The 13,566-nt window shown below is 52.6% G+C and overlaps 1 protein-coding gene across 1 annotated transcript; it reads left to right on the top strand.

Annotated features, from left to right (window-relative positions):
• The first annotated feature begins 2,480 nt into the window (after window positions 1–2,480).
• AQP2 (aquaporin 2) lies at window positions 2,481–11,527 on the top strand. The gene is made up of 4 exons (XM_007528493.3): window positions 2,481–2,936; window positions 9,256–9,420; window positions 9,984–10,064; window positions 10,950–11,527. The coding sequence occupies exons 1-4, from the start codon at window positions 2,577–2,579 to the stop codon at window positions 11,157–11,159; spliced, it is 816 nt and encodes a 271-aa protein (XP_007528555.1). The 5' UTR covers window positions 2,481–2,576; the 3' UTR covers window positions 11,160–11,527.
• Window positions 11,528–13,566: the final 2,039 nt, after the last annotated feature.

Below are 13,566 nucleotides of genomic sequence, written 5' to 3'. Positions count from 1 at the left end.
GAGGCTCCAAAGTCCCAGTTTCAATCCCCAGCACCACCACAGCAAATCTGAGCCAAGCAACGCTTTGGCCCCTATCTATCTATCTATCTATCTATCTATCTATCTATCATTCTACCTATCCATCTCTCTGTACCTCTCATTAAAATACAACAGATAAAATATATTTAAAAAAAAAAAAGTCAGGGGTAGATAGCACAATGGTTATGCAAACAGACTTTCATGCCTGAGGCTCTGTCAAGTCCCAGGTTCAATTCTTCCACCACCATAAGCCAGAGCTGAGCAGTGCTCTGGTAACAAACAAACAAACAAACAAACAAAACACCTCTATGGGGTAGACATCACTACATCACTACTCCCATTGCCCAGCAAGGAAATGGATGCTCAGAAAATGGATGCTCGGAGTAGGACATGCGGTGTTGGGCATGGTGAAACCCTCCAGTCCCAGATCAGCCACCGCCCTGTCAGACCACCCTTCCCACCAAGACAGAGCACGGAGACTGTATTCTGCACACACACACACACACACACACACACACACACACACACACACACACACATCCCTGTCAGACCTCTATCCCTGGGACTATGATTGTCCGGGACCTGCTGAACAGTAGGCAGAGCAGGATCTGGAAGTAGATCCTTCTGATCACCCCCTGAACCTGGCTGTCTTGGGGGCCCTAGGGAAGGGGCAGGGTTGGAGGGATTCAGGAGGAGTGGGGGAAATGGGCCCAGAAACCCCAGACCTAAATGTTTGCTGGACTCCACAAGCCCATGGCAGCAGTGATGGATGGCTGGAGGTGGCGCTGCCCAGATACTGAGAGGGCATCAGGGTCGACAGTCACTTGTGGAGCCTGCCCGAGTCAATGCCCCTCTGAAATGCCTTCCCCCAGTGGTCTGGGTGGTTCCAAGCCCCAGGAGGTGCCTGGATATCTGAGCTTCCAGGACCTGACATGTACATTTGAGGGAAATCGTCTCTCTCAAAGTATAACTATGCTGTTAATAATAACTGGTAAAAGGGAGGGGAGACAGCATAATGGATATGCAAAAAGACGATCATGCTTGGGGCTCCAAGGTGTCAGGTTCAATCCCCAGCAAGTTCACAAGCCTCCTGCCCCTGAGACTCCCTTATGGTGATAAGCCAGAGACGTAAATAATAACTAGTAATGACAACTGGCTTCCTGAAGGTCAGGTACAGCTCTGAGCACTGTGCAAACATTATTCCATTGAGTCAAACCCCAACACCAACTGGTAGGCTTATTAGTCCTTTTATTTTTTTGCCTCCAGGGTTATTTTGCTGGGGCTCAGTGCCTACACTACAAATCCACTGCTCCTGGAGGTCATTTTTTTTTCTAATTTTTGTTACCCTTGTTGTTGTCATTATTATTGTTATTGTTGCCATTGATGATGTTGTTGTTGGATAGGACAGAGAGAAATGGAGAATTACTCCTTTTTTTAAAGTATTTATTTATTTTCATTTGTTGCCTCTGTTTTATTGTTGTAGTTATTATTGTTGTTTTTTTAATTGATATTGACATTGTTGGATAGGACAGAGAGAAACGGAGAGAGGAGGGGAAGATAGAGAGAGGGAGAGAAAGACAGACACCTGCAGACCTGCTTCACTGCTTGTGAAGTGACTCCCCTGCAGGTGGGGAGCCGGGGGCTCGAACTGGGATTCTTATGCCGGTCCTTGCGCTTTGCGCCACTGCGCTTAGCCCGCTGTGCTACCGCCTGACTCCCTGAATTAATCCTTTTTAACAGAGATAGACGAGAAAAGTGAAGTCACAGAGATCAGCTAGGGTGATGCTAACACAGAAACCCTCAGCTTCCTCAGTGAACCCCAACTACCTAGGGCCAGAGCGCCAATGCCTGTGAATACACACACACACACACACACACACACACACACACACACGCTTCAGGGCATAGGAGCTGCTATTTGGGGTTCCAGGCAGGAGGCAAGTTCAATACCCTGTGAGTGATTAATTGCAAGGGAAAAAAAAAAGCACAGGAGAGATGCCAATGAGCCTCAAAAGACCCATCACATGTCAACCAGTAATTTTCCTTCCATGGCTAGAAGGAATGATCCCAGGTCAATAACAGGAAGAGCGTGAGTGTGAGGGGCATCACTGACATCTTCTCTCTCATCCAGATTTGGGGGGAGGCAGGGCTTTGGCTCCATCTAGGGCAAAGGTTTCCATTTACAAAACCCTTGGAGGATAGGGTAGTAAGCCCTGGGGCATCGATCCTGGGGTAACCAAAGGGACAAACACGGAAAATCAGGGGACGTCAGTCCTTATCTGGAGCTCATTAATGGGGAACATTAAGTCAGCTGTGAAGGCCAAGATGGGGTGATAGGGCAGGAGTGGGGACTGGGGGCAGAAAGTGGGGGAATTGGCCTAAACCCCACCTCCATCCAGCCCACGTGTCCAAACGCAGGCTGGAAGGGCCCTATAAATGCCTACTGTCCAGCCTCCCCAGAGACTCAGAGAGAAAGAAAACGGGAGAGGGGGAGAACGTGCAAGTCCACAAGCCTCCTGCCCCTGAGACCCCTGGGTCGGCGTGGGGGGCTCCACAGCATGTGGGAGCTGCGGTCCATAGCCTTCTCCAGGGCTGTGTTCACAGAGTTCCTGGCCACGCTCCTCTTTGTCTTCTTCGGCCTGGGCTCGGCCCTCAACTGGCCCCAGGCCCTGCCCAGCGTGCTGCAGATCGCCATGGCCTTTGGCCTGGCCATTGGCACCCTGGTACAGATGCTGGGCCACATCAGTGGGGCCCACATCAACCCTGCTGTGACCGTGGCATGCCTGGTGGGCTGCCACATCTCCTTTCTCCGAGCCGCCTTCTATGTGGCCGCCCAGCTGCTGGGGGCTGTCGCTGGGGCTGCCCTGCTCCATGAGGTCACACCGCCAAGCATACGAGGAGACCTATCTGTCAATGCAGTGAGTACTCAGAACCCAGCACTTCTGCCACAGGCAGGTCTGGGGGGTGAGGGAGGCCTAGCAAAGGATGGGCTCTGGGTCAGAATGCAGAGGGGAGCACAGAAGAGAGGGAGAGAGGGAAATGATGCAGGCACCAGGAACACAGAGGCTGTAGAGTCCTGGCGCGATGGTGCAGGGGAAGCAGCCACGGTCTGCTGGAACTTTCTGTGCTGAGCTTCATGGAGGAAGAGCGGTGGCAGGGCATCTGTTGGTTGATGCCTGTTTACAATGAGAACAGGCTGGAACCCAGTAGAGGGCAGGATCCCAGAGCAGACACACTTCATAGCTATGAGGGACCTCAAAGAGACCGTTGGGGTTTTGTTTGTTTGTTTATGTCTTGTTTTGCTTTTATTCAGACAGAGATAAATTGAGAGAAAAGAGGGAGGAGAGAGGGAGCGGGAGAAAGGGAAGGAGAGAGAGAGACCTGCAGCACAACTTCACCACTTGTGAAGCTTTTCCCCTACAGGTGGGGACTGGTGGCTTGAACCTGGGTCCTTGCTCATGGTTAATGTGTGAGCTTTATAGGTATGATAGGAAGCATTCACCATTTCTTTCTTCTTTTCCTTTTCTTCAATGTTCTTTTTTGTTGTTGATGGAGTTGTACCATTCCAGGCCAACAGTTTTGTTTTGTTTTGTTTTGTTTTTGTTGTAATTGCCACCAGTGTTATCTCTGGGGCTCAGTGCCATCACTACAAATCTACCACTCCCAGCAACCATTCCCCACACCCACCCCCATTTTATTTGACAGGATAGAGAGAAATTGAGAGAGGAGGAGGAGACAGAGAGGGAGAGAGAAAGGCAGACACCTGCAGCCCTGCTTCACAGCTAGCGAAGTGTCTCTGCTGCAAGTGGGGAGCGGGGGCTCAAACCCAGATCCTTGCATCAGTCTTTTGTGCATAGTACTGTGTACGCTTAACATGATGTGTCACCGCCTGGCTGTCAGGCCAACAAATTTTTCAAATAGAAAGAGAGAGATAGGGAGTCCAGCGGTAGTGCAATGGGTTAAGCACACGTGGCACAAAGCGCAAGGACTGGCATAAGGATCCCGGTTTGAGCCCCCAGCTCCCCACCTGCAGGGGAGTCACTTCACAGGCGGTGAAGCAGGTCTGCAGGTGTCTATCTTTCTCTACCCCCTCTGTCTTCCTTTCCTCTCTCCATTTCTCTCTGTCCTATCCAACAACAACAACAACATCAATAACAACAATAATAAAACAACAAGGGCAACAAAAGTGGGGAAGAAGCAAAAATTTGAAAAAAGAAAGAAAAGAGAGAAATAGAGGGAGGGTGACTGAAAGACATGATAGCACTGAAGCTCCCTCAGTGCAGTGGGGGCTGGGCTCAAACTAGCTCACCCACCCACGACCCACCTCTTCTTCAGCATCTGCCCTGTGCAGGTGTTATAGTAGCTGCTCCTTATGACAGTCTTTGCTGTAAGGTAGGGGTGGACATGCCTTTTAAAAAAAATTAAAAATCAAGGGGCTGGGAGGTAGCATAACCGGTTAAACACACTCATGCTTAAGCCCCAACTCCCCCACGTGCAGGAGGGACACTTCATGAGCGCTGAAGCAGGTCTACAGGAGTCTCCTTTTACTCTCCCTCTCTAACAACCCTTCCTCTCTTAACTGCTCTCTGTCCTAGCCAATTAAAATAAATATATTGGGCAGGGTAGATAGCATCATGGTTATGCAAACAGACTTTCATGCCTGAGGCTCCCTCAAGTCCCAGGTTCAATCCCCTGCACCACCATAAGCCAGAGCTGAGCAGTGCTCTGGTTAAAAGAAAAAAAGAAAATATATATATATATATATATATAGGGAGCTGGGTGGTAGCACAGCGGGTTAAGCACACGTGGCGCAAAGCACAAGGACTGGCATAAGGATCCCGGTTCCAGCCCCTAGCTCCCCACCTGCAGGGGAGTCGCTTCACAGGCGGTGAAGCAGGTCTGCAGGTGTCTATCTTTCTCTTCCCCTCTCTGTCTTCCCCTCCTCTCTCCACTTCTCTCTGTCCTATCCAACAATGACAACATCAATAACAATAATAACTACAACAATAAAACAATAAGGGCAACAAAAGGGAATAAATAAATATTTAAAAACAAATAAATAAATTAGGGCCTGGCAGTAGCACAGCTGGTTAAGCACACACGGCGAGAAGCGCATAGACTGTAGTAAGGATCCTGGTTTAAGCCCCAGGATCCCCCACCTGCAGGGGGCGTTGCTTCACTCTCCCCACTCTGTCTTCCCCTCCTTTCTCTATTTCTCTTTGTATTGTCCAACAATAACAACAACAAGGGCAACAAAAATGGGGAAAATGGCCTCCAGGAGCAGTGGATTTGTAGTGCAGGCACTGAGCCTCAGAAATAACCCTGGAGACATAAATAATTAATAAATAAATAAATAAGTAAATATAGCACAAGGCACAAGGACCAGCTTAAGGATCCCGGTTTGAGCCCCCGGCTCCCCATCTGCAGGGGAGTCGCTTCACAGGCGGTGAAGCAGGTCTGCAGGTGTCTGTCTTTCTCTCCCCCTCTCTGTCTTCCCCTCTTCTCTCTATTTCTCTCTGTCCTATCCAACTACAACAACAACAATAATAACTACAACAATAAAACAAGGGTAACAAAAGGGAATAAATAAATAAATAATTTTTAAATTAAATAAATAAATAGATAAATGGCTGCCATTGAGCTCCACAAAGAACCCTGGTGACAGTAACAAAAATAAGAATTGTCTATCCACTTACAAAAGAAAGAGAAGCAAAGGATGATTCTGGCATATGTGGTGCTGGGACTTGAACTTGGGAACTCATGCTTGCTTTTTTAATCCAAGATGCACCTATTTATTAGTTAAGAAGGGGCACATACATGTCTTAAAAGATATAAAAACTGAGGCTCAGAGTTTTTATATCCTTTAAGACATAGAAGTCCAGGGAGATTATTCAAATACAAACTAGGCTTGACAACAAAACCCACGACCCACATCCACTCTCTCAGCCACCATCTAAGCCTTACTTTACAAAGGAGACCGAGAGAGGAGGACAGGACAAGAGTTCTAGCTTGTCAATAGCAGAGAAAGCATGGAAGCAGGAGTGGAAGGGGCAAGGTTATCTCCAGATACTGGGGACGGCCCCTGGAGCCTGTGAGCAGACGACTGGTCACTTGACTCTGGGCTGATTGGGAGAGGTAACAGCAGCACTCTACCCCTCCACACTCCACCCTCCTCTCTCCTGGATTTGTGCAAGGCCCAGGCAGGGAGATGGTCTGCATCCCTTTGGCTCAACACTCTGCCCCCACCTCAACTCAGGACAGCAAGTTCCAACTGGGGAACGTCTTCAAAATGGAAAGCGTTGGTAGCCCTGGAGGTGGCACAGTGGGCAAAGCATGGGACTCTTAAGCATGAAGTTTTAAAGTCAGTCCCTGGCATCTTGTGTGCCAGAGTGGTGCTTTAGTTCTCTCCTCTTTCAAATAAATAAACAAATATGAGACTAGGAAATAACTCACCCAGTAGAGTGCATACTTCCCCATGTGAGAAGACCTAGGTTCAAGCCCCAGCACCACGCACAGCTCTGAAGGGAGTTCCATGTGCCAGTGCTATGGTGCTTCTCTCCTCTCTCTCTCTCTCTCTCTCCATATATATATCTGAAATTATGGGGTCTGCCAGGAGCAGTGGAATCCTGCTGGTGGGGCAAAAGGAAAGAAAGCATGATGAGGCTGGGAGTGTGGGGCCAAGATAAGGCTGGAGAAACCATGGCAGTGTCCATCCTGAGGAAGGGAGTGTTCCCCTGGAGCAGGGAATGAATGCAGGGAATGACTGCAGTGGGTCTGTGAGGGTGGCATGGCACTGTGGGGTGAGCTCTGGGAGTCCATCCCCTGACCCCTACCCCAAACCCTGACTGCAAACTGAGCTCAGCATTTAACCCATTCCCAGGAAGTGTCAGCACCTGACAACAAACTCCACACTGGCACAGACCTCACATCTGTACCGTCTCCCATGGAGAGGCCCAGAGCCAGCAAAATGGGGCTGGCCTGCTGCCCTGATTAGCCCCAGCCCTCACACAGGCCTCTGGAATCAGTTCTGTTACCCTCGCTTCACAGGAGGACAGAAGCAAAGTAAACTGGGTCCCAGAACAAATCAGGAACCTCCCAAATCTCTTTCAAAAAATGGCTCCTTCCTGGAGGTTGGGCGGTAAGTGCACCTGGTTAAGTGCACATATCACCGCACACAAGGACCTGGGTTCAATCCCTCTCTCCCCTCCTGGAGGGGGGGCACTTGACAAGCAGTGAAACAGGTCTGCAGGTGTCTATCTTCCTCCTTCTCTATCACCCCTCCCCTCTCAAAATCTCTCCGTCCTGTCAAGTATAATAAAAAGAAAAAATAAATAAATATATGGCTCCTCCTTTCTTTTCCTTTCTCCTTTTTATTTTTACCCAGAGCACTGCGCGGAAGTCTGACACACTACTCATTGGGCTATCTCTCAATCTCTTTCTTCTCTTACCCCTGAGAAATGAATCCGGACTCACACATATGTCAAGCAGCCACCCTGAGCCTATTTTCTCGGGGGGGGGGGCAGCTTGATGAGTGGTGAAGCAGTACCGCAGGTGTCTCTCTCCCTCTCTATCTTCTCTTTGCCTCTTAAGTTTTCTGTCTCTATCCAATTAATCAAATAGTCAAAAGGGAGAGACCACAGTATCACTCCACCTGCCATGGGCAGTGCTGCCCCTGTTGCTCCCTTGTGCCACTAAGGCTCAAACCCTGAGCCTCCACACGTCAGGGTATGTCCGCAGCTGGGTGAGCTATGTATCTCCCAGCCCCAAACCTCCTTCTACTGCCTCCCACTAGAACTTCTGACAGTGGCAACAGCTGGACTCACTTCAGATCCCAGAGAGATCCAAGGGTGCCAGCTGGAAGGTTAGGACCCAGGTAGGGGTGGGGGTTCAGGCCCTGGAGGAGTGTGGTAGCTGCCAATTATCACACCTTCATCCGGTGAGGCGCCCAGCTCCAGAGGGCAGGGTGTAGGGTACAGGTGACAAAGCCCATTGCTGGGTGCAGCTCAGTTGTGAAATCACCTCTCCGCTGGACCCCAAGTTCTCTTGTCACCCAAAGCAGGGTCTGCTGGGACTCTGGACACCCCACATGGGTGTGGCGGCATCTCATCTCAGAGCTTCTGCACCCCCTCCCCCATCTCCACAGTGGGATTCAGGGGGCAAAACCTGAAGGCAAGCTGAGATACAAAGCATGCTGGGAAGCAGGCTAAGTCGTGGGGGACAAAGATCAGAGGAAAGAACAATCTGCTGGATTGTGGGGGCGGGGGTGCAATACAGTAGGTCCATTTCTAGGCCCAGGTCCCCAGATAAGGTCTCCGGGAACCCTCTCAGCACAGGAAGAAGCCACACACCTCTTGTCACAGAAGGATCTGTAGCCAAGACAGAGAGCAAAGCCTTCCTTTTTGTTTATTTATGCATTTGTTTATGGTGGGGTTTAGTGCCTGCACAATGAATTCACTGCCCCCAGAAGTCATTTTTTTCTTTTTAAAAATTATTACTGTTTCCTATTATAATAGAGACAGAAAGAAAGACGGGAAAGAAAAGGAAAAAGAGAAACACTTGCAGCACTGCTCCACCACTCGTGAAGCTTCCTCCCTACAGGTGGGGACAGGTTGGGTTTGAACCCAGGTCCATATGTACTTTATTGGCAGTGTCACCACCTGACCCCCAAGGCTTTCCTGTCACCTAGCCTAGCACTTCCTGCTGCAATCGAAACTCCTCCCTGGGCTAGAGAGAGAGCTCACTGGGTAATGTGTATACTCTGCTAGGTATGCAACCCAAGCTTTAGCCCCAGCACCTCATGGGAGGTACCAAAGCACATGGGGAGGTTCTGGTGCTGTGGTATGGTGTGTGCGCGCGCGTGTGTGTGTGTGTGTGTGCGTGTGCGTGTGTTTGAATGAAAAAGTGTCCCAGACTGTGAAACTGCACATGAAAGAGGCTCTAGAACAAAACTTTTTCCCTTGTTGTTCTCTAGGATGACTCTCCACCTTTTCAACACAGTGTAGGCATTCAGCCCCAGGCCCTGAGTCTAAGGGACTCAGTTTTCCTGCTCAGCCCCAGGTCCATCCCCAACCTCAGGCTCTGGCCAGGCAAAAGCATCAGCGACGTGGGCTAAGAGCAGCGGAAGGTCGGGGTGTCCTGGCGCCTGGTGCTGGCCTGGAAGCCTCCATGGGGCCTAGGCCTGGGGGGGGGGGTTGCCAATGTAGGGCAGGTGCTCAGGGTGTCCTCTCTCTGCCCCAGCTCAGCAACAGCACGACAGCTGGCCAGGCCGTCACCGTGGAGCTCTTCCTCACCCTGCAGCTAGTGCTCTGCATCTTCGCCTCCACTGACGAGCGCCGTGAGGACAACCTGGGTGCCCCGGCCCTCTCCATTGGACTGTCTGTGACACTGGGCCACCTCCTTGGGGTGAGTGATGGCTGCCAGCTCCACGCTCCCCAGAGGAACAGACACCAGGACCCCCAGAGGGGCAGAGATACATGGCATTCCTGTGAGGGATAGACACACGGAGGCACTTCAGAGGGGTGGATGGGCACAGATCCCAAAGGGACAGGTGTCTTGCCTCCTCAACTCCCATCCCACTCAACCCCCCCCAAAAAATAAATGAGCCCAGAGTCCTGTAAACAGAGCATGGACTGAAATCACCAGCGTGTGGATTCCCTCTGGGTTGAGGCCAAACTCTGGAGAAAGAGAACAGGGATCCTGGGGCCAGGTGGTGGTACACATGGTACAATGCACAAGGGCCCAGGTTCAAGCCCCTGGTCCCCATCTGCAGGGGGAGAGCTTCAGGAGTGGTGAATCAGGGCTGCAGGTGTCTCTGTCTCATTCCCCCCCCCTTATCTCCTCTCCCCTCTCAATCTCTCTCTGTCTCTATCCAATAATAAATAAAATAAACAAATATTTTTTTAAAAAGAGAGCAGGTATCCCTGGCCCCCCACAGTCCCCCACACCACCCCCATCTCTTCTTGCAGATCTACTACACCGGCTGCTCCATGAACCCTGCCCGCTCCCTGGCCCCAGCCGTAGTCACCGGCAAGTTTGATGACCACTGGGTAATGGCTGAAATTCCCCTGCCCTCCTCCCCCCTCCACCCCCAGGAGCCCTCTCCATCAAGGGAGGTGGGAGATGAGCCTCCTTGCCCTAAACCTTCACCGTCCTCTGGGGTGGGGGTGGAGATGGGTGGAGGTGGGTGGGGGCTTAGGAAGGGGCTTAGGTCAAAGGTTTCCACATGTCAGTTTCCACATGTCAGTGAGGATCGCTGTTCCTGCCTCCTCGGCCTTAGGGAAGGATTAAGTGAGGTTAAGGGAGTGAAAGCTGGTGTCTTAGAACCTTGGAGACTTGCTGATGTTTACGTTAGCGAGTGCACACGCTTTTGTTTATTTTATTTTTATTTTATGTTTTATATTTTATTTAGTGATTTATTTAGGTGGGGGGGGGGCTCATGCATGTGCAGCTTTCCCGCTCCAGGCCACCTACTCCTCCACACTCACAGTGGCACAGAGGCACACACACAGCATGTCCCACTGGCATAGCGTCTCCCTTGTGCCTAGGGCTGGAGCTTGGATTCCGCAGGGGGCGATGCGGGTACCCTACAGGGGTGCTCCCTCTCCCACCAGCACACACTTTACAACTTCGTGCTTGTCTAGTGCTTAGTGTTTGTCAGGTCTTGTTCTAAGTGCTGTGCAAACAGTCGCTTGGTTAGTTTTCACAACCACCCGGGAGGTAGGTATTACAGCAATGAATGGAAACTAAGGCAAGGAGGGGACAAGAACCCACAAATGCACCCTCCGCCTCACCCCCCCACCACCACCCCAGCAAGCCTTCTCCCAGCAGTTTGTTCCTAACGACAGGAACCTGAGCGTCAGAGAGCACTTTGGGGGTGTTGGTGGGTGCGTCCCCCGGCCTGGACCTGAGCGTCCGTCTCCGCTCGCCCCCAGGTCTTCTGGATCGGACCCCTGGTGGGGGCCATCCTGGGCTCCCTCCTCTACAACTACGTGTTGTTCCCGACCTCCAAGAGCCTGTCGGAGCGCCTGGCGGTGCTCAAGGGGCTGGAGCCCGACACCGACTGGGAGGAGCGCGAGGTGCGGCGGCGCCAGTCTGTGGAGCTGCACTCGCCGCAGAGCCTGCCCCGCGGCAGCAAGGCCTGAGCCCCCCGCCCGTCTCGACCCTGCTCCGCAGCCCCAGGTCGCGCCGCCCCGGCCATAGCTGCTCTGAGCCTGGGCCTGGGAAGTGCGGGCGACCGCGAGCAGGCAGCGGGAGGTTCTAGAGAGCCGGCCCCTGGTGGGGCGCTGCGTGGGGTGGGAGAGCAGTGTGCGCCCATCTTGGCGGGTGGGGTCCGCACAGGCCTGCTGGTGTGTGTTCACCCCCAGCGACCCTACCCCCAGGGCGGAACTGTGGGTGCCTCCCCAGGCGTGAGCAGATGTGCCTGTGGGGGTGCCTGCGTGCAAGGGAGGGTGGCCTCTCATTCCAACTGTGACCCTTCCTCCCCAGTTGCAATAAATCCACGTCCCCCGAAGCAGATGAGTCCTGCCAGGCACCCCAGAACCCCTCCCCTCCTAGAAACTTCCCCCAAGCTGCAGTGGGAGTCTGAGGGGTGGGAGGGTGGCTCCAGGCAGACAGGTACTAACCACGGAACAATAGCCCCAGAAGTGACCCCTCTGAGGAAAGGAGAGTTGGGACCTCCTTTCAGCCCACCCCCACCCTTAGGGATGGGGGGCCACTTCACAGCAGGTATATGCACTCAGGCTGCACATATATGCACAAGACCCCCTCCCCATCTGGGGGGGGGTGCGGTTCCAGACCCAGAGATTAGCCTCCACTGTGGTGGAGAAAACAAGAGGCCTTTGTATGCCCCAGGCCTTTGTCTCAAGGCAGGGGGAGATTTGCAACTAGACACTTTTTGAAAGGAGACACTCCGTTTCGCAAGTGGCTAGGCCCATGTGCCTCACACCTCTAGCTGGCTGGGCAAGGCACCCAGGCACGCAACCACAGGCACCAGGCACCAGGCACCACAAGGCAACACCCCCTCCAGCACCCATCCCTGCCCCTCCACACGTCCCCCAACAGCTCTTCCTACCCCCCCATCTGCCACTCTCCCCCTCCTCCCTTTAGTTGTTGGGGAGAGAGCAACCTTGCACTCCCAGGGGCCCAACGAGGGAAATGACTTGTCCAGGCAGAGGCAGGTCCATTTCCAGGCCAGTGCAATGGTTCGCAAATGAGATTAAGTGGGATTAAGTGAGCTGATGCATGTCCGGATGCTGTGTGAACTGTAACTCCACATGCCATCAGCACCTACGATGAGAACTGTATCATTATGTCTGCTTCCTGGGGAGAGGATGCAGAAGGGACCTGAGCCCAGCCTCCCCTGCCTCTTTTGGTTAGTGGTCAAGACAAAGGAGGGTACTGGGAGCCCTCCCCACCCTCCACCCCCATCACCAGAGCAGACAGAGGAAAGACTTCGGACATCCTGGTGCCTCTGGAAAGCCGGAGCACACCCTGGCTGGTCTTCCCTCCCTTTCCCCACCCCAAGCCCTTCAGTCACCCCACCCCACCCCAGCCCACCCCACCATACCTAGCCCCAGAACCACACCTCCAGCCCTGATACTCTCTTTGGCAGCCATGCTGTCAAGGCTCTTTCTGCCCCAAGGTGCTCTAAACCACACACCCCTCCCTAGTGCACTGAGGTCCCCACCCTGTGTGCAGAGTGAGTCCATCTACTCCCTCGGTCTTTTCTCTCTTGCCTAGTGCTCCCTTTGGGGTAGAAAGAGGCTGCCCTGGCCCCCTCAGAGCTATGGAGGTGATGCTCACAAGCCCTCCTCCCCACACACACCTTGGGCTGGGGATAGCTAAGTTGCTTCACAACTGGGGGAGGGGTTGAATCTGAGACCAAAGTGTCTTCAGGGGCTGTGCTCCTGGACTGAGTGTCTCCAAGCTTTGAGTGACTCTGGGGTGGTCTCAAGCACCGCAGCCTCATCCCACCTCACCCTAGCATGGTTCTCTGCAAATTGCCAGAATTCCTATCTCTGTCCAGCCCTTACTGGGTTGCATCTCATCCCAAACTACCTATAGGGTCTCTACCACCCAGAGTGGGGTTACTGAGGTCAGAGGTCAAAGGAGTCAAAGCCATGTGAATGAAAGAAAACCCACAGCTCAAATTTCTTAAGTCCCTCTCCCACTCTCACTTTCACAGATTAAGAAATTGAGGCTATATAACTAGTCTAAACCCACACAACTGTGCATAGTGGAACCAGAACTGGAACTCAGGTCTCCTCATCCACTGTCCTATGTTCCTTCCCTTCAGAAGACAGAAGAGAGCAGGTCTGTGTGGAGGCAAGTGCTCAGACCTCCCCGGGAGCCCCCAACAGAAGCTAAAGCCTGGACTTGTCCCATGGTCAGCTGGCAGACACAGGGCCTGGGGACAGCCATGGAGGCAGGGGACATGACAAAGAGCAACCAGTCTGGAGGAGGGTGGCAGCCAGACACACTCCAGGCCAAGCAGAGGCAGGGCAGCATAGAGGCAGATGGTTCCCAAACTGTGGACAGGACTGAGCTGAG

The sequence above is a fragment of the Erinaceus europaeus genome, chromosome 7, assembly GCF_950295315.1.
Source record: "Erinaceus europaeus chromosome 7, mEriEur2.1, whole genome shotgun sequence".
In the NCBI taxonomy this organism is placed as follows: Eukaryota; Metazoa; Chordata; class Mammalia; order Eulipotyphla; family Erinaceidae; genus Erinaceus; species Erinaceus europaeus.
This window is presented reverse-complemented; position numbering and strand designations above follow the sequence as displayed.